We start from the raw sequence: 16,283 nt of genomic DNA, 5'->3' as shown, positions 1-16,283 counted from the left end.
CTGTAGTACATTATATTAGAGAGATTTTCAGTTTTGTTTCGTTGAAGCTGATGGTGTTTGGCATCTAATACATTTGCTGCAAGCATCTGGAATTATATCCACACATCTTGTACAACTGCTAAACTTGATTCAAGTAGCGCGATTAAGCAAGAACTGAATTCATGTGCCAAATACAAAACATCTCTTCTTAACCGCAGCATTGTAACATTTGATGATGGCGAGAAGTTCTTTGAAAGAGAATCTGGGTAATTTCGGCAATTACAAATAACAATTGCGCTGCTTGTGATTCATGCAATAGCATCGAGCCTATCATTTCATCAAGGGGAATTGCGCCGCTTGTGCTATCGGTATACACGAATCACCAGCAGCGCTTAGCAATGTTTGCCGAAAGTCTCATATAATACCAACGCTTCGAAACGTCTTCGAAAGAGTCAGTTTAAAAGCGGTTGTAATCTGGCGTATTATTTTTTTTCAATTACAAACAATAAACAATAGACATGTGTTTCCGTGGTGTAGTGGTTATCACATCCGCCTAACACGCGGAAGGCCCCCGGTTCGATCCCGGGCGGAAACAGCTGGAATCTATTTTTGCATCCACAAAAATATTAATTTTGCAATCTAGACTATTTTTGAAACAGTTCAAGAATGATGTTTGCTTTTTATTTCAATGCAAACTATCATCGAAGACTATCAATTGCACACAGATGAAATACGAAATCACATTCTCAGCTGGTTTAGTCAGCCCCACCAAGAAAGAGTTTCTATTTATACCCAACGATTGGGAGGCTGCCACCCAGTTACTCTCTCAGCTCAACCCCACCTTTCTTCGTTGTAATTGCATTCGTAAGGTCGACCAAAAAGTGTTGCCTGCAAGCTGGAGCATTCGCTGAGACTCGCGGTCAGATAAACCCATGGAAAGCATCAGCGTTGGTGCATTTTGACCAACCCATGCTTGTGCCTCTTTCTGCTCTGATTACCTCACTTTCTCTCAAGACACTCGGCTTGGTCTCATGCAGACCTTTCACTTAATTTCAGTGGGTCGTGGTTGGCACGTGGCTGGTGCTCGGAGCCTACATTGTAAGCCACCATCTGTAGCCGTGATCGTCTAGTGGTTAGGACCCTACGTTGTGGCCGTAGTAACCCAGGTTCGAATCCTGGTCACGGCAGTGTAACAGGGAGAGGAAGAGGTAGTAGTAGACTGTGGATAATAAAGAGAGGTCCGCGCACGATTTGCGCAATCCCTCGGCTCCACATACTTACCTGCGAAATCTCCCCAACACTGTCACGGAAGATGGTTGGTGGTAAGTGATGATGCATCTCATCTTTTTGATTATTCCTCCTTCGACTCATGTAGTATTCTTATCCATCCGACATGCCATTCATAATCCGCCGGTAGAATGTCTAGACCCAGGGGCTAGTGAAGGACGATCGTGAGCAGGTTCCTCTGGTCCTTTCATCCATTCCTTCTGCTGAGAGTAGTCTTTTATGACCCATGCCTTTAGCCATGCAAGCAGATGAGCTCATTTATCTGCCCGCGGAATGGGAATCGATGAAGATCACGAGGGGGTCAAGTTGCAATCGTGATCGCACCTGCCGATCCCAACCACTCTAGCCCCACCAACAACGCTCATCCGCAACACCTGCGGACTGCTGGAATGGAATGAAAGAAATAGCGTGGCGTTATATTTCCGCTGGAAATAACATCGAAATCGTTGGCCAGCTAATTATACTCATCAAACAAATATAAAAATAGAATATTTTTAACAAAATCAAAAACTTGTGAACGAACAAAACGCCAGTTTATGCAAAAGAAAATTATTTATTCACAAAACATTAGCTATCAAAAATATATCACACAAAGAGCAAGTTTCAGTGGCAGTTGTGATCCGTAATTTTACTATTAAACGCATCTCTTGCCATCCGTTAAAGCCTCATTGGTTCATGTGGTAATTGCAATCCTCGGCGTAGCGCATAATCTTATCCAAACTATTCTTTAACCCCTTCAGATACTGCATCGTGTCCGAGTCTAGATGGGGTAGCACCTCCGGAACCATCTCATCGTGCAACTCATCCGACTGCAACGCAAGCATCCCGTTCGGTACCGGAATGTTGATGTGACGCGTTTGCCGGTAGGCGGTAGCATTCACAACGGGACTGCCGGTTTGCGAAAAGACACTCTCACCGACCCGCGGATGCCGCATGAACGTTAACGGCGTGTTCGGGTTCACCTTCAGCGTAATCTGGCTTATACCGCGATCCGTACTGACGGCTTGAGCCCGTGGTCGCATCGCCTGTTCCGGCATCGGTGTACGCATTTTTAGCCGAGACATCCGTTCCTGAGGCTGAGCGAAGATGCTCTTACTAACCGCGGGCGTCTGCTTCCCTTTCATGCCAAACAGCAGCGCACTTTGGGTTTGCGATTGCTTCTTGCTGGGGGTCATCGCTTGGCTCGAAACGGAATTGCTACGACGGCGTTGCGTTGACTTTGTGGCCTTCATTGCCGATGCCAGTGGGCCCATCGGTCGGATCGGTCGCGATGCCTGCGCGGAGGCTAGCAACCCGTTGCAATCCTCCGTCTGGTATCCTTCGTCCGATCGGACGGATTTATGTGATCCGAGCTCACAGGACTCTTGCGAAACGTTCGCAGAACCGTCCCCGGCACTTGGTTCTCCCATTTTGAACGACGTCGCGTTCAGAACGTCGACGAAATGTTTGTTGTCGGACCGGCGCAGTTCACCGACCGTCATCTGGAGCACCTCCTTTGGGATGCGGCTTCGTAGCATGTTGAAGGTATAGTTCAGCTTCTCCATTTCGGCGTGGTACTTTTCCTCGATCGAAATCGCTATCGTATCATCTGCAAGAAGGCAAGAACGTTTAGAAAAGGATTTCCCGGTATACCGGTCAGTATCCTCGCCACCGCCACCGAAACTTACTCACGATCTCGAGCTCCCGCATGGCGTTCAGGTAACGCTCCTCCTGCTGGCTCCCTCTGTTACGTTTGGCGGCATTTTTGCTCGAGATTTTAGTGCGCACCATGACGAACGGTTCGTGCGGAGCAGCAGGCAACAGGCGATCACGAAAAACAGCAGAAAAATCACAGAAAATCAGTCGCAAACGTATCACAGGACAGTCACCCGTCGCGCACGCACACTCCGAATTTTGCGCCAAAAAGGTCAGTGTTGCCAGCAAAACAAATGCTAAATTTTCAACAAAAAATAACTCAGCGAAATGCGGGCTACAACCCTGTGATTTGGATTTTCCGTTCCAAGCAATCGCATTAAAACGGGATTTTTTTAGGATTCAGAACGCTTTAATCCAGATAAAGGTGATAAGAATGGATGCAGATCATTTTCCAACTCCCACCGTTGTTCCCTTTGGAAAAGTGGATCGGAAATGGGTAGGAAACTCGTTGAACCGCAGCGCGAAAGATTCTCAAAAGGACGTGCCGTAAAAGAATACTAAATCCTGTTGCAAAGTTGTGGGAAACAAATCCACCTGTGCATCCCTTCTGGTCACGTCCTATCCCCCTTCTTCGCTTCTTAATATCCTGCCGGGCGATCATCTTTCTCCAATTCCTTGCACCGATCCATTCGCGGTTTCTTCGGTTCGAGCCCCACTGGCCCAAATGAAATCAAATCTAACACCATCTCCGGGCGGATTTTCATTGTCAAGATTGTATTAATACTATTTATTTAAACCTATATCGTGGGTTGTGCATGATCAAGTACTAGCTGCTAAGTACGAACGGGATTAACTATTTACATTTCAATTACATCCTTCATTTTGCATCCTTTTTTCCTTCATTCTTACCATTCGACCGCAGGCCGATACTACGATACGATACGACCTGGTTCCAGAGCTACACGGATTATACGTAAATTAAACCTTATCGAACCTGCTGATTAGTATTCTGCTGCTACTACCTTGCCTAGCACTCTAGCGGTTGAATACCGTGGACCGCGAGCTGATGCTGCACCAGCTCTTCGCCACTCGTACAACACAAATCACACAGATGGCACTGCACAATCCGCTGCTGCTGCTGCTGCTGATGCTGATGTTCCTCGGAGTGCGTTCGCTTGTGGCCACGCAAACTGTCCGATCGGCCAAAGCACTTGCCACACACGTCGCACCGGTACGGCTTCTCACCGGTGTGGGTACGCATGTGGATCTTCAGGGATTTCGGCCACGCAAACAGCTTGTGGCACGTGGGGCAACTGTGCTTGTCCGGTCTTGGGTCACCACTCCCTGGAGCCCAGTAGCTACCGCCACCACCATTCGCCATTCGCTGCCCGTCGCTCGTTTGCGATGCACTGTCATCCTCGTCGTGATCATCGTAGCCATTGTTGCTACTTTCTCCGCCACTGACAATGCTGCGGTTACTGTGGAGACTGGCCCGTGCCTCCTTTGCTCCCGCTACCTCGCGGCCCGAGGGTGGCTGTGCGCGATTACGCTGCAGCAGGCTGGCAGTGGCCCTACGAGAACACGATCAGTTGGATTAATGCTCGCGATGTCTCTCACTCTCTCTCTCTCTCTCTTCCGTTTTCTCTTTCTCCCTCTCGCGCTCTCTGCCTTTCGCCCTTACTTACGATTCGCGATCTGGAAGATCAATTGTACTGTTGCTGGCGTTGAAATGCTTTTTGCTGGCTTGACTGCTCGACCGCTCCTCTGCCTCTTCGCCCGTGCCTTCATCGTCCTCTTCTTCGTCGTCCTCCTCCTCATCATCGTCCTCATTTTCGCTCTCCGAGCAACTCGCCTCTTTGACCATTACTTTGATGACCTTCGGACGGGAGGAAAGAGATAATGTTTGTTCCATAAAACAGGATCCCCCGGCAGTGCGCAACCACAACTCGTTTACCGACCACCACTCACCTGCGCACCATCCTCTTCCTCCTCCTCTTCCTCGTCTTCCCCCTCGTCCGCTTCACTCTCATCCGAAGGATCACCATCCTCCGCATCCTCTTCCTCATCTTCGTCCACTTCTGCTCCTTCCTCCTCGCCATTACCCTGCCCTTCTCGCTTGATCATCGACTTCATGGCCACGGCAGTACTGTCCGGTCGCAGCACCGGTTGGCCCTCTCCTACATCCGAATCATCGCCCGCCTCGGAGGCAGTGCTCGGTTCCTTCGAGGTCAACGCCAGCAAACTCAGGAACGACTGTTGCCGGTGCGTTTTCTCGTGCGTCTTCAGATAATCGGACCGTATGAACGCCTTATCGCACTTGTCGCACTTGTACGGTTTCTCGCCCGTGTGCAGCCGAATGTGCATCTTGAGCGTGACCGCCGTAACGAACGTTTTATCGCACTGATTACACTTGTACCGCCCATCCGATGTGCGCTCGTAATCGGACCGATGGAACTCGGGCGTTGTCCCCGCCGATCCGGATGTCGTCTTCTGCTGCAGCAGCTGCTGGGGATGCTGTTCGCCTGCCGAGGGTGGCGTTTGTACCGCACCGTTACTGTTGCTGTTGTTCATGACCAATTTCGTTGGCGTGTGCTCGATGATGGCCACTTCGCAAGCACTGCTGCTACGGCTTATGCTGCCACCGCTACTACTACTGCTACTGCTGCTGCTGCTGCTGCCGCCACTACTCCCGCTGCTGCTAGTACTGCTACACCGGCTGTTGCCACAGTTGGCCGCCACTAGTGTTGGATGGAGTGCATCTACCGTGACCTCACTAGCGACCGCCAGCGCATCAGTCGGTTTCCTCTTATCGCTCGGTTTACTACGACGCTTCGATGGGCCCGTGCGCGATCGGGACGACGATCCACCGCCTCCACCACCATCCATGGTCGAATCATCTTCCTCGACCTCGCGCAGCCCGATCAACCCTTCCGATACCAGCTGCAGGTGACGCTTGGATTTAAAGTGTTCCTTCAGGTAGTCGACACGAATGAACGAACGATCGCACACCTCACAGTAGAACGGTTTCTCCTCGTTGTGTGCCAGGGCGTGCTTCCGCAGCGATGCCACCTGCGCAAACACCTTGTCACAGATCTTGCACACAAACTGGCCATCGTTCGACTCGGTAAAGTGATAGTTCTCCGGTGCGAGCCCAGCTCGCCCGATCAGTGGCTTCGGTGTCGGGGTCGTCGAGGGTGTTACCTCGCGCTTCACATCTTCCTTCACCGCTGTAGCTGGAGTCGAGGCCGCCCCGGTCGTCGTCAGTGATGGTGGTGTTGGTGACGATGGAAGGGACAACCGTTGACCTCCACCGGTACCGTTCGAGAGCGCTACGGCGGCTGCCGCTTCACGAGCTGCGGCCGCGGCCATACTAGCGATTGCGTTCGCCGGCAGAACGCCATCCTTGAAGTGGACTTTTAGATGCCGCTCGAGATAGTCCGACCGGATGTACGATTCCGTGCAGAACGCACACTTGTACGGCTTCTCGTTCGTATGGTTCCGGAAGTGGATGCGTACCGTTTGCTGGTGTGAAAAGAGCCGCTCGCACACCGTACACTTGAACTTGCCATCGGCCGTTTTGGTGCAGTACTCCTGGGATGGTTGCTGCTGTGGTTGCTGTGGTTGCTGTGGCTGCTGATCCGGTGGTTTCCTTTCTTCCAGTGGTTTCAACAGGGAAATGCCCGTCGAAGGTACTTTCGAAACAATTTTCGGGAATTTACTGGCAATCAGAGCAGGCGGTGCAGGTGACGTAGTAGCCGATGTTCGAGTTGAAGGTGTTGGTGCTGGTGCTGGTGCGGAAACGGTGTCTGCGGGCGCTTTCAGATCGATCGCACCGGGCGCATTCGGATCTTCACCATCACCGACGACATGCTTTTTAAGATGCGCCTTCAGATAGTCCGATCCGATGAACGTTAGCTCACACAGTGGACACTTGTAGGTGGGTAGATCTGGAATGAAACGGAGCAGTATGAGTAAAAACCTTGTTGGCCTCAAAGTGGGTCTGCGCCACTTACCAGGATGTACGCGAACGTGTGCCATCAGTTCCGGCTCGTGGATAAACCGTCGCTCACACACCGGACACCGATGCTTGCCCGTCTCTTCTTCGACCGCTGGAACGGTGGCTACCGGTAATTGTGGCCCACCAGCGACCACAGCACCGATCGTCGCCCTTTTCTTCTTCTTTGCCGATTGCGCACCGTGCGTACCGTTCGTGAGCTTCCGCTTTCGCTGCCCATTACTCTCCGCACCCGTACCCTCATCATCACCATCCTCATCCCCCACCACTACCACCATCTTCAGCTCGTCCTCATCGTCATCGTCGTCCTCGTCGTCATCTTCACTCGAGCTGCTACCGATCGTGGTGCCCGTCGTGTGCGATGTTCGGCGCGAATAAATCCCAGGGGCACCACCGGGTGGCATTTTTCTCGGACCATCGAGCAGATCTTCCATCTTTCGCACAGCCAACCTTGGTACACCCGAAGCCGACGAATCCTGTCGCCCATGGGATCCCTGCTGGGTGCCTCCACCACCGGCCAAGAATCCACTGTTCCACAGTGCCGCCCGTTGAACGGCTCGATCAATCGGATCGAGGGGATGGTTCATTCCTCCACCTCCGCTACCACCACCACCACCACCGCCGCCGCCAAATCCTCCACCAGCACTGCCACCACCCTCACCCAGGCCCATCATGGCGAGCCGATGAAAGTTGTGGTACTTGGCGTAGTGGCACTGCAGAAAGTCCATCCGGATGAACGCCTTCGGGCACATGTTGCACTTGTACGGCCGCACACCGAGATGCTGCTGGTGCAGATGGTCCTCCAGCTGGTCCCCATCCGCAAACGTTCGATCACAGTACGTACAGATGACGCGGCTCGCTTCCGATTCCGGCACCGGCGGTAGGGCATCGGCCAGCCCCATCCCGGCGTGCTCGGTACGGATATGATGGGCGAAGGCCGGATCCGAGGCGAAGATACTGAAGCACAGCTTACACTCGAACGAATTGCTTTTCTCGTGCGTACGCATATGGTAGCGCAGATAGTCGGGCCGGGCGAACGCCCGCGGACACAAATCACACTGATACCGGCGGGCTTCGGCTACGGAAAAAAAGGAAATGAGGAACTGTAACGAACGCATCTGCAAAACGCAGTGGTTACTGCGACACCGCTCCTACTCACCGCTAGCCACCGATCGTTGCTGGGCCGTCTTGGAGAGGATCGTAGCAGCCTCCGCCATCACGTCCTCATCATCGTCCTCATCATCGCTGTCATCGTCATCCTCATCGCTATCCTCGTCCTCTTCATCATCATCCTCGTCATCGGCGGAATCATCGGTGAAGGCGAGCGGCCGATTCGTGGCCCCATTACCGGTTATCCCCTCCCCGACTCCCGACATCCGTCGCCGAGCGGCTTTACCATTTCCGTTGAAAATGCCATTCAATCGATGGGAATGATGCAGCAACCCCGATTGCTGCTGATGCTGTTTCCGTTGGGTGAGTTTGTGAGCGGCTGGGCGGACACTACCGCCATTCTGGGACGCTGATACGCCGCCGACGCTGCCGCCACCAACACTACCGGAACCGGAACGTCGTCGTCGTTCCTGTGCTGTCGTTGGTGCCGTCCTTACCGTACCACTGCCACCACCGGAATGGTGTCCATTGTGAGCCGGTTCCTCGTCGCCCGAGTGCATACTGGTGAGGAACTTGATGTGATCCTCGTCGATACCGACGACTATCTCCAGATCCGACGAGTTGCCCGCATCCAGTTGCTGGTGGGCGTCGTCTGTTGTGGTCGTGTGACCCTCGACTTCACCCTCCTCCTCCTTCACTCCACCAGCATCATCCTCACCGTCGCCCTGCTCCAGGCCACCATTATCTTTGCGTTCCGTTTTCAGCTCCATGCTGCTTCTGCCGCTACGGCTACTAGATGCTTGGCTCATCATAATGTTGCTGCTGCTGCTGTGTAGTTGGTTGCCTTCTCCTCTGTGGTGCCACTCTGTGGCCTCTCCTTCACTGCTCTCCTCTCCCCTCGACTGACTTGACTCGACGGGATCCGTGAGTGTACGTGGTTCGTCGGTCTGTCGGCGGTGCTGTTACGCCTCAACTCACGATTGCGCGGCTGCAGCTGCTGGCTATAGCCTTGCAGCACACGTCGCCACTCGCTCGCTCGCTCGTTCGTTCGCTTACTCGCCGCTATGAACCTGTATGCGCCCCCTCCCGTCTCCCCGATGCACCGCACCAACAGCCCCTCTCTCCTGCGCTGTGTGCCCGGGAACCCCGGGACGGGACGGGCGCTCCTCGCGTTACGCACACCGCACGCTTCGAACCTGCTTCACGCTGCTGCCTCTGGCTTCGCTCCACTCCGCTCCACTCCACCGTGCCGCGCTCCACGTTCGCTTGCGCTTGTTTGTCCTGTTTCTTTTCCACCCAAGCAAGCCGTGGGCCCCGCGGGGCGGAACACACCGGAACGAGGTTCGCTCTATCTCTGTCCTGCACGCGCGCGCCTGTACCACGGTTCAAGCACTCGCGAAACGGACTACGCACACATACGCACGCAACACGGATTGTGGAGGACGGGGCGGTGCGGTCCACCACGCACCAACCGACCGACGGACGGATGGTCTTCTCTCCGTTGCTTTCGCTGCTTGCTCGCTTGCTTGCCGTTGCTACCACCAACCAACAACAAATCCTGTCACCGCTTACTGCGGTCTTCTGTTGTTCTCCCGCGTTTTGATTACGACCACCGCCGTGGAATGATAGTGAGCCACACAATCTGCGCCCTTTCTGACCGATACGGGAGCACCAGTTTCTTACGACACGAGCTAGTCCGGATCTAGCCACACGAGAGACACGCGAGAAAAGATTAAATTCCTGCACCCCTTCCCGCCTGCTGCTGCTGCTGCTGCGACCACGGAGGCAATAATGAAGACGGGGCGCGCGTGATGATGATGATGATGATGAATGTTGTCCTTCAGCGCCACCAGCTCTCGGTGACGCACACGGTGGCAAGACGACCAGCCAACCAACCGATGAACCGACTATCCGACTGTAATGGCGGCCGTGTTACATCCGGTCTCGCTCTCGGAGTACGTGACGATGGTAAGCCCAACACACCACACCACACCGATACGCTCGTAGTAGTCGTCGTCGTCGTCTTCGTCGTCGTGGTTGCCCTGAACCCGGGAACGAGTGCGGTTCGCTCCACCGAACAACCGTCGCACCTCGGGGCGAAATCCGTCAAGCCCGTAACCGAGATGGTGGGCGTACGCGGTCAAACGGGTGAGACGGACGGTGGGCACGGCGCAGATGGCAAGCGGGGTGTGCACAGAGATCCGCGCACCAATACACACGCACCGGGAACCGCGATTCGTCGCCGTCACCGTCGTCGTGGTTGCGTCGTCTCTCGTCGGGGTATCCGATTCCGAAGGCGAGATCCGGTTCCCGTTTTCCGGTCTTCTAGAATAATGCACCGTCCCGTAGGCACCAACAAGCACTTTACACAACAACAACAATAACAACAAACAAGAACACTCCAGATCGATCCCGAAAGAGGTTCCGGCCCCGGAATGGCCTACTGCTGCTGCTTTTGGATCCACAAAAACCTTGCCGCTGTGGTCGCAGCAATCGCTGCTCTTCTCGCTCGTAGTCGTCGTTACGTCGGCGAGTGAGTTTCGGTGTTGAACGATGATGCGCGCTACCGCCACCCTGCTGTAGCCTCTTCTCGCCGCACCCGCGTACCGCAGCAAGGACCGGATCGTGGAAAGGCAGCAATCGGAACGATGTTCGTCGTCGTAGTCGAAGGTGGGATCGAACCCGTAACAGCAGCAGCTGCCTGCCAGAAACGGGGTGGTGGCTGGGTACAGGGGATGTTAGTGTGCGGTTCGAAGAAGGGCACCGCGCATGCCGCCGTACCACCAGAACCAGCAGCAGCAGATTCGGAAGATTACCCTTCTGCCCCGCTCCGCTTAACCGCATGCTCGTCGCCTACCTGCTGCCCCGCTGACCGCACCCCCGCACCCATACGGGCCACCCGGAACGCGAGCTGTCATTTGTCCCTCAGCGGCCGTGTGAGTGCGAGCGAGATAGCACGCAAATCCTGCAACGGGATGCCCGATTCGAGTTCTTTTGAGAGGGTTAAGGGGGTTTACTACCACATATTTTGGAACGAAAAATGTTTAGAAAACATTTCCTACGCCTTTAAAAGTTTGGGAATCTTTAAAATTTAGGTTGCAACAGTTTGTATGCTTTTATTAGATCAGTAAGCCCTTGTCCACGCTTCAATTTCGGCCCCTAGAGCGCCTAGGAAGGTCTAATCCTGGTTTAAATAGCTTTCTTTAGGTTTTGATTGAAAAATTCCAATTTTCTATCACACTTAAATGCCCCGGAAATGTTCCAAACCTGTGAGGAAAGTACAAAAAAAACCCAAAACAGAAAGGAAGATGCTATCTGGGTCAATCGAGCAGGTATGTGCTCGACTGCAAGAACCGGTGGGCACAAACTTCAAATCGCAGCCACCATAACTGGCAAGCCAACGCATTTTTGCGCTTCCCAGCTGCGGTTTTACTTTTGTAACGGAAAGAGTAAGCGCCCGTGTGCCTGTGAAAAGTCAATTGTTCCTGTTGAAAAGAAGGCACAACAACTTCAACCATGGTGCGAACGAAAGTATCGCGCATCGGGGCCAAGCGCGGACAAAACAGTTCCGATACGAAGCTCTTCATCGAGATGAAACTGCGGGACTTTGATGTCATCGGTAAGAACAACGCGCGCACTGGAGAATCCCAAAATCGCCTTCAACCTCCAGCCTTTTTACGCTCTTTCCAGCCGAATGCCACATGACAAACATCGAGCTCAAGTATCAGAACGAGATGGATAAGCTAAATCGTGCGTTTGAGGTGTTGCGATCGCGCATTCCCAAGAATCTGCTCTCCATGACGATGAGCGAGCTGCGGCTGTTGGTAGGTCGAGTTGGCCGGATGGTAGCGAGCGTTACTTGGATCAAAATGTTAACTCTTCTGCCTTTCAGCAAACGGCAACGGATGATCTGAACACGTCGGCCCCTGCCAACCAAACGATCAGCGCAAACATGAGCGCGCTGCTGGAGAAGTCGTGCCGGAAAAAGTCCAAAGACGACGGTAAGTGCGGATACCATCGGTGGGTCTCCGGGTGTTGCACCTCGTAATCGTAACATGCACCATCACTACAAGCCATTCTCGCCACTAACGCCACTTTTGTAACTAACCACTTGGTGTCCGTATTTCGGTGTTTTTCTTTTCTTTTTTGTTTTCTTTTTGCTTTTATTTTCGTTTCGCCACGCATTTCCTTCACCCTCACTATTCACGGTGGCTGGTCCTCGCGTACGTTCCTCGCGTCGCTCTAATGTCCCCAGGTTACCTTACAGAGGAAAGCGAACAAGGCGATACGTTCCGCGTTGGTGGAACGCTAAAGACGAACGGAAAACCCCGCCTAATGGGACCACTGATGTCGGCCAAGATACGACGGCGAAGCCAATCGGCCGGTGCCGCCATCACGACTCCGCACGCCAACCGATCCCTGTTTCCGGTCGCGCAGAGTGCCATCGTGGGTAAGACGCATATTTCGGGACCCGGATCGACGCTCAAACCGATCCCATCCACTTCGGAGCGTGTTTCGCGTGCAAAACACAAGACACCGATGATCGGACGTCCGAAAGCGATCAGTGCCGATCGGGGATATGGGGTGATCACGCCCAAAGTACAACCCTACACACCGCTCGCACTGATCCGGCATGCCAAGCTGGGCGAGTCGGTCTTCTCGCTCACTGGTAGCCCCGTCGTTACGTCCAAGTAAGTGATCGTGATTTGCATATCGTAGCAGGCTGCTGCAGCACAACTAATGGTCATTCTCTTCTTTTTTTTTCTCAATAGCATGCTTGAAGCGACGGCCAACGTTAACATTCCCGTCGCGAACGGAATGCTATCGATTAGACCAACGGAGATGGATGTCGTGGATGAATCACTGGTGCGCAAGATCGACCCGAACGTGCTGATGGAGATCAAGCAATTGCAATCGAACTTGGAAAAGATTTTGAACACGTTCGATCTGGGCGACTGATTGGACAAAAACCGGGAATCCCCATTACTCTTTTTTCTCACTAGTACTTTTTAGTACTTGCTTTCAAATCACCGCTGTGGTGGTTGTATTAGTCTTAATTTCGATAGCTCTATGTATTTCAAACGATCAATAAACCTACCCTGGAGTAAAGGGAAGTATATAGCTTAAGAGTGAGCGGAGCGGTTTGTGTGATGTTTATTATATTCCCTGTCTTCAAGAACTGTATTTAATAGTCTATTCATCTACGAATGAGCTTCTATCTAGGCTCATCAATCGTCACAAAACCCACACCCAAATTCGCGTCCTCCAATAACGCCCTATCTCGCCGGAGGTACCACTACCGAACGATAAGATGATGCTTTATGCCATCCCGCGGAGGGCGACGGGATCACCCAGTTTGGCACTCGGCTAATTAAATGCACGTTTCCTAAACGGCGCCAAAAGCATACCGCATAGAGCGCGCTCTGTCTACGCACCGTTCCTACGGATAACTGCACCCCATCCCCTAACATCCACTGATAAGAACACGCGGGCACACCCAATCCGCGTTTGCGATTTGGAGCGCGCGCGTGTACGCGTGGGCCCTCGTTGCCAAATTCCGCACCTTTGCTCCGCAATAGGTCGTCAGTGTGCGCTCGATGTTGACCGGGAATTGACGGGCGTATCGGTTGTTGCTCCTCCTGTTGGTGTGTTCCCCTGCTCTCGACTTTCGTCTTCCGTTCTCGTGATGGCCCATGTACACCGTGTGGTAACGCGCCCAAATGCAACGCTTTTCGATCAGCTAGCGGTGATAGTGAAGATACCGGCCGCCACCGTTTACATCGTCACCCGTGGTCTCATGATGGTCGTTCGAGCGTTAAACAGTACGTGTTGTTTGGCGCTCACCCGATGGATGTGCGCCAGTGCGCCACGCGCCGTCCGCCGTGTTAATTGAACTTGATTTAATCGTCCTTCTGTCGGCCCTTTGTCCTTTCAGAGCTGGGCCGTGCAATGCAGCGGTGAGACTGCGCGGCTATGTTACGCTGTTGCCCAACGTCCGTAACGTGGAGCAACTCGAAGGAATAATATGGATCTGGTGCGTAGTAGGCGGTCCGGGCGTTGCGGACTACGACGAATCGAACCAAAGACGTGACCGAGGCGTGAATTTAAATAAAGGCACTAGGCTGTGAGTTTGCTCGCGAGTGTTCGAGCGCTATCTGATATCTAGTTTGGTTTCCTTTTTTTATTTTTTATTTTGCACCGTGTATTTGCAAGCTTCAAAGTCCAGCTGACCGTCAATCCGTGTGTTTCGTGTGTCGAGGGCACTTCACGGATACACCCAAGTGCAACACGGCCGAGAGAGGAGACCACCTTGGAATCCCCCCTCTAGGTCGCATGTTTTCTTATCGAAAACCGATAAGAAAAGCACGGACGGTGGAATGGGAAGGTGCGAGCTACCAGATCAGCCGACTGACTGGCTAAATTTGGTAAACCAACTTCCTGCTGATTCTCCCTCCCCCTTTGCTTCCATTTCTCCACGGTGGCCACGGACCGTGGTGCAAATTGATAGCATATCTGGTATCACAACGGCGGTGCTTACAACGGTGTGTATGTGGCATCCCAATAGATACCAACACTAAGGCAGATGATGGGGAGAAGCCCCAATTACCGATCGTTTATACTCAGTTCCTCAGCTCCTTCACCCCATGTGCACGTGTTCGCGTGGTGGTATCCGTCCTCGTTACCATTTGTTGATGTTGCCAAATCCAAAACAAAATTTAGCGTGTGTTCGTGTGTGTGTGGGAGGGCTGGCGTGGCCACTCCAAGAGCAAGGATTGACAACAACAAATGCATCCTTCACCAGGAGATTCTGCGCCGCGCAGGCGCCATTCCGGGTGGCGAACATCCGAAACGTCAACGCGGATACCACTAGAATACTCTGCCACCCTTATTACCCCCCCCTCCCCTCCCCCCTGGAGCTACGTCACGTTGAGGCTTTTTGGGGCGAAGTCATCCTTCCTACGCGGTGACAGCTGGCACCTAGGCTCGGCTCCGTTGGATGAAAATCGATCAATAATTCGGGCGACCGTGCACTAACTTCCGACGGTTCCGCAGTTTGTCCACCGTAAAAATTGGAATAAAAGCCAAAAAAGCTTACCTTTTGGGTGCGGGAAATGAAGTGATCGCCTGTGTTTGTCCGTGATCCATCTTTTACCATCACCGTGCAGCGAGAGAGACGCGAGTTCGGTTGAGATAAGATTTCTATTGCTGCTGCTCCTGGTGGTGGTGGCGGCGGTGCTGACTCCGACGAAATGCAAATCGCCGTGACTTTGTGCTGTGACAGAACGTAATCTGTGACTAGACCACCGCCGACAATTGAGCACTCGATTGGGTGCCAGAAAGTGGGCTGAATCACGAGATCACGGACCGGAAAACAGGCAAGTTAACCGTGCGCCTCCATTGCAGGCAGGGCGCCTCCATCGGCAAACCAATTAGAGAGTGTTACGTACGCTCGTGTGTGCATTATTGGTCCAAATAGGCCTCGGCATGGTTATTGCATTCAATTAGGCCATATGTTGGAGTAGTATCACCACGAGAAGGAATTGTTGCGCTGCGATTGCAATTGCAACTGGGTCAAGTGCGTCACACGGGGGGAGGCCTCATCGTGACCTTTGACCTGTGCCAAATGGGAAAAAAACTCATCCTATCTCTGGTGTGTTTGCATCCTGGCTAAGCTCAGAATCAAATAATGAAGCCAATATCTTGCACCACGTCTTCGAAAGCCCCCAAGAGGAAGGTTTTTAAATATTAAACCATTTGTACGCGTTATTTATTGCTGTCCACCCCGAAATTAGTTTTGTCATTGGCTGGGTAGGCAGAAATCAATAATCTGCATTGAAAGGGGACCATTTATTCAAGGACCACCCCGCTCACGGTGTTCCATTGTCTGTTTGGTTTAGCACCTCACCTTTCCTTCCGGTACCTGTGACCCCGTACTGTGTGTAATCGATGAATAGCCCAATCTCTCTAGGACACCATTGGATTTTCAGACATTGACACCTTTGCACAATATGCTAATGCCATCATTGGTTTTATTCTTGTGTCCTCCCCATTCTACAGAGGTACGTACTACGCGACATTTGTCGACCTAGAACCGACCTTAACCGGGGGACGCGACGATGCCGATCGTGAACATACTGAAGCGTGCCTCGAGCTACATCCTCGGCAGTGACGATGATACGGAGGACGGTGGTGGTGGTGGCACCGAGCTCGTGTACGAAGACAACGAGATACTGTTCTGCAAGAACAACATCTGCGT

General features: G+C 52.9%; 4 protein-coding genes, 1 long non-coding RNA gene and 2 other non-coding genes across 8 annotated transcripts in view; 5 read left to right on the top strand and 2 right to left on the bottom strand.

The window, feature by feature from the left end:
• The first annotated feature begins 501 nt into the window (after positions 1 to 501).
• On the top strand, positions 502 to 574 carry Trnav-aac (transfer RNA valine (anticodon AAC)). Its single transcript has one exon. It is a non-coding gene; the product is annotated as a tRNA-Val (tRNA).
• A 520-nt stretch (positions 575 to 1,094) lies between these two features.
• On the top strand, positions 1,095 to 1,166 carry Trnah-gug (transfer RNA histidin (anticodon GUG)). Its single transcript has one exon. It is a non-coding gene; the product is annotated as a tRNA-His (tRNA).
• Positions 1,167 to 1,822: 656 nt separating this feature from the next.
• LOC126579346 (borealin-like) lies at positions 1,823 to 3,101 on the bottom strand. Its single transcript, XM_050242840.1, has 2 exons — positions 2,934 to 3,101; positions 1,823 to 2,854 (listed from the first exon to the last, which is right to left on the bottom strand). Exons 1-2 carry the CDS (start codon positions 3,034 to 3,036, stop codon positions 1,932 to 1,934), a joined length of 1,026 nt encoding a protein of 341 aa, XP_050098797.1. The 5' UTR covers positions 3,037 to 3,101; the 3' UTR covers positions 1,823 to 1,931.
• Positions 3,102 to 3,658: 557 nt separating this feature from the next.
• Positions 3,659 to 10,893, bottom strand: LOC126579337 (uncharacterized). The gene is made up of 5 exons (XM_050242829.1): positions 8,076 to 10,893; positions 6,915 to 7,994; positions 4,870 to 6,848; positions 4,587 to 4,777; positions 3,659 to 4,472 (listed from the first exon to the last, which is right to left on the bottom strand). The coding sequence occupies exons 1-5, from the start codon at positions 8,836 to 8,838 to the stop codon at positions 3,929 to 3,931; spliced, it is 4,557 nt and encodes a 1,518-aa protein (XP_050098786.1). The 5' UTR covers positions 8,839 to 10,893; the 3' UTR covers positions 3,659 to 3,928.
• Positions 10,894 to 11,422: 529 nt separating this feature from the next.
• On the top strand, positions 11,423 to 13,153 carry LOC126579348 (borealin-like). Of its 2 annotated transcripts, none has more exons than XM_050242844.1 (5): positions 11,423 to 11,645; positions 11,717 to 11,850; positions 11,919 to 12,027; positions 12,294 to 12,717; positions 12,799 to 13,153. In XM_050242844.1, the coding sequence occupies exons 1-5, from the start codon at positions 11,543 to 11,545 to the stop codon at positions 12,983 to 12,985; spliced, it is 957 nt and encodes a 318-aa protein (XP_050098801.1). In that variant the 5' UTR covers positions 11,423 to 11,542; the 3' UTR covers positions 12,986 to 13,153. The 2 variants fall into 2 exon arrangements, with proteins under 2 accessions (XP_050098801.1, XP_050098800.1); XM_050242843.1 differs by having other exon boundaries at positions 12,282 to 12,717.
• Positions 13,154 to 13,284: 131 nt separating this feature from the next.
• Positions 13,285 to 14,187, top strand: LOC126579357 (uncharacterized). Its single transcript, XR_007608427.1, has 2 exons — positions 13,285 to 13,848; positions 13,962 to 14,187. It is a non-coding gene; the product is annotated as an uncharacterized LOC126579357 (long non-coding RNA).
• A 759-nt stretch (positions 14,188 to 14,946) lies between these two features.
• Positions 14,947 to 16,283, top strand: part of LOC126579339 (TBC1 domain family member 16) — a 4,052-nt gene continuing 2,715 nt past the window's right edge. Inside the window, exons 1-2 of the mRNA XM_050242831.1 lie at positions 14,947 to 15,402; positions 16,085 to 16,283. The exon at positions 16,085 to 16,283 is cut by the window's right edge and continues 1,776 nt beyond it. Coding sequence (XP_050098788.1) covers positions 16,144 to 16,283 — 140 coding nt within the window. The 5' untranslated portion in view covers positions 14,947 to 15,402; positions 16,085 to 16,143. The remainder of the gene's footprint in view (positions 15,403 to 16,084) is intronic.

This window comes from Anopheles aquasalis, chromosome 3, assembly GCF_943734665.1.
Source record: "Anopheles aquasalis chromosome 3, idAnoAquaMG_Q_19, whole genome shotgun sequence".
In the NCBI taxonomy this organism is placed as follows: Eukaryota; Metazoa; Arthropoda; class Insecta; order Diptera; family Culicidae; genus Anopheles; species Anopheles aquasalis.
This window is presented reverse-complemented; position numbering and strand designations above follow the sequence as displayed.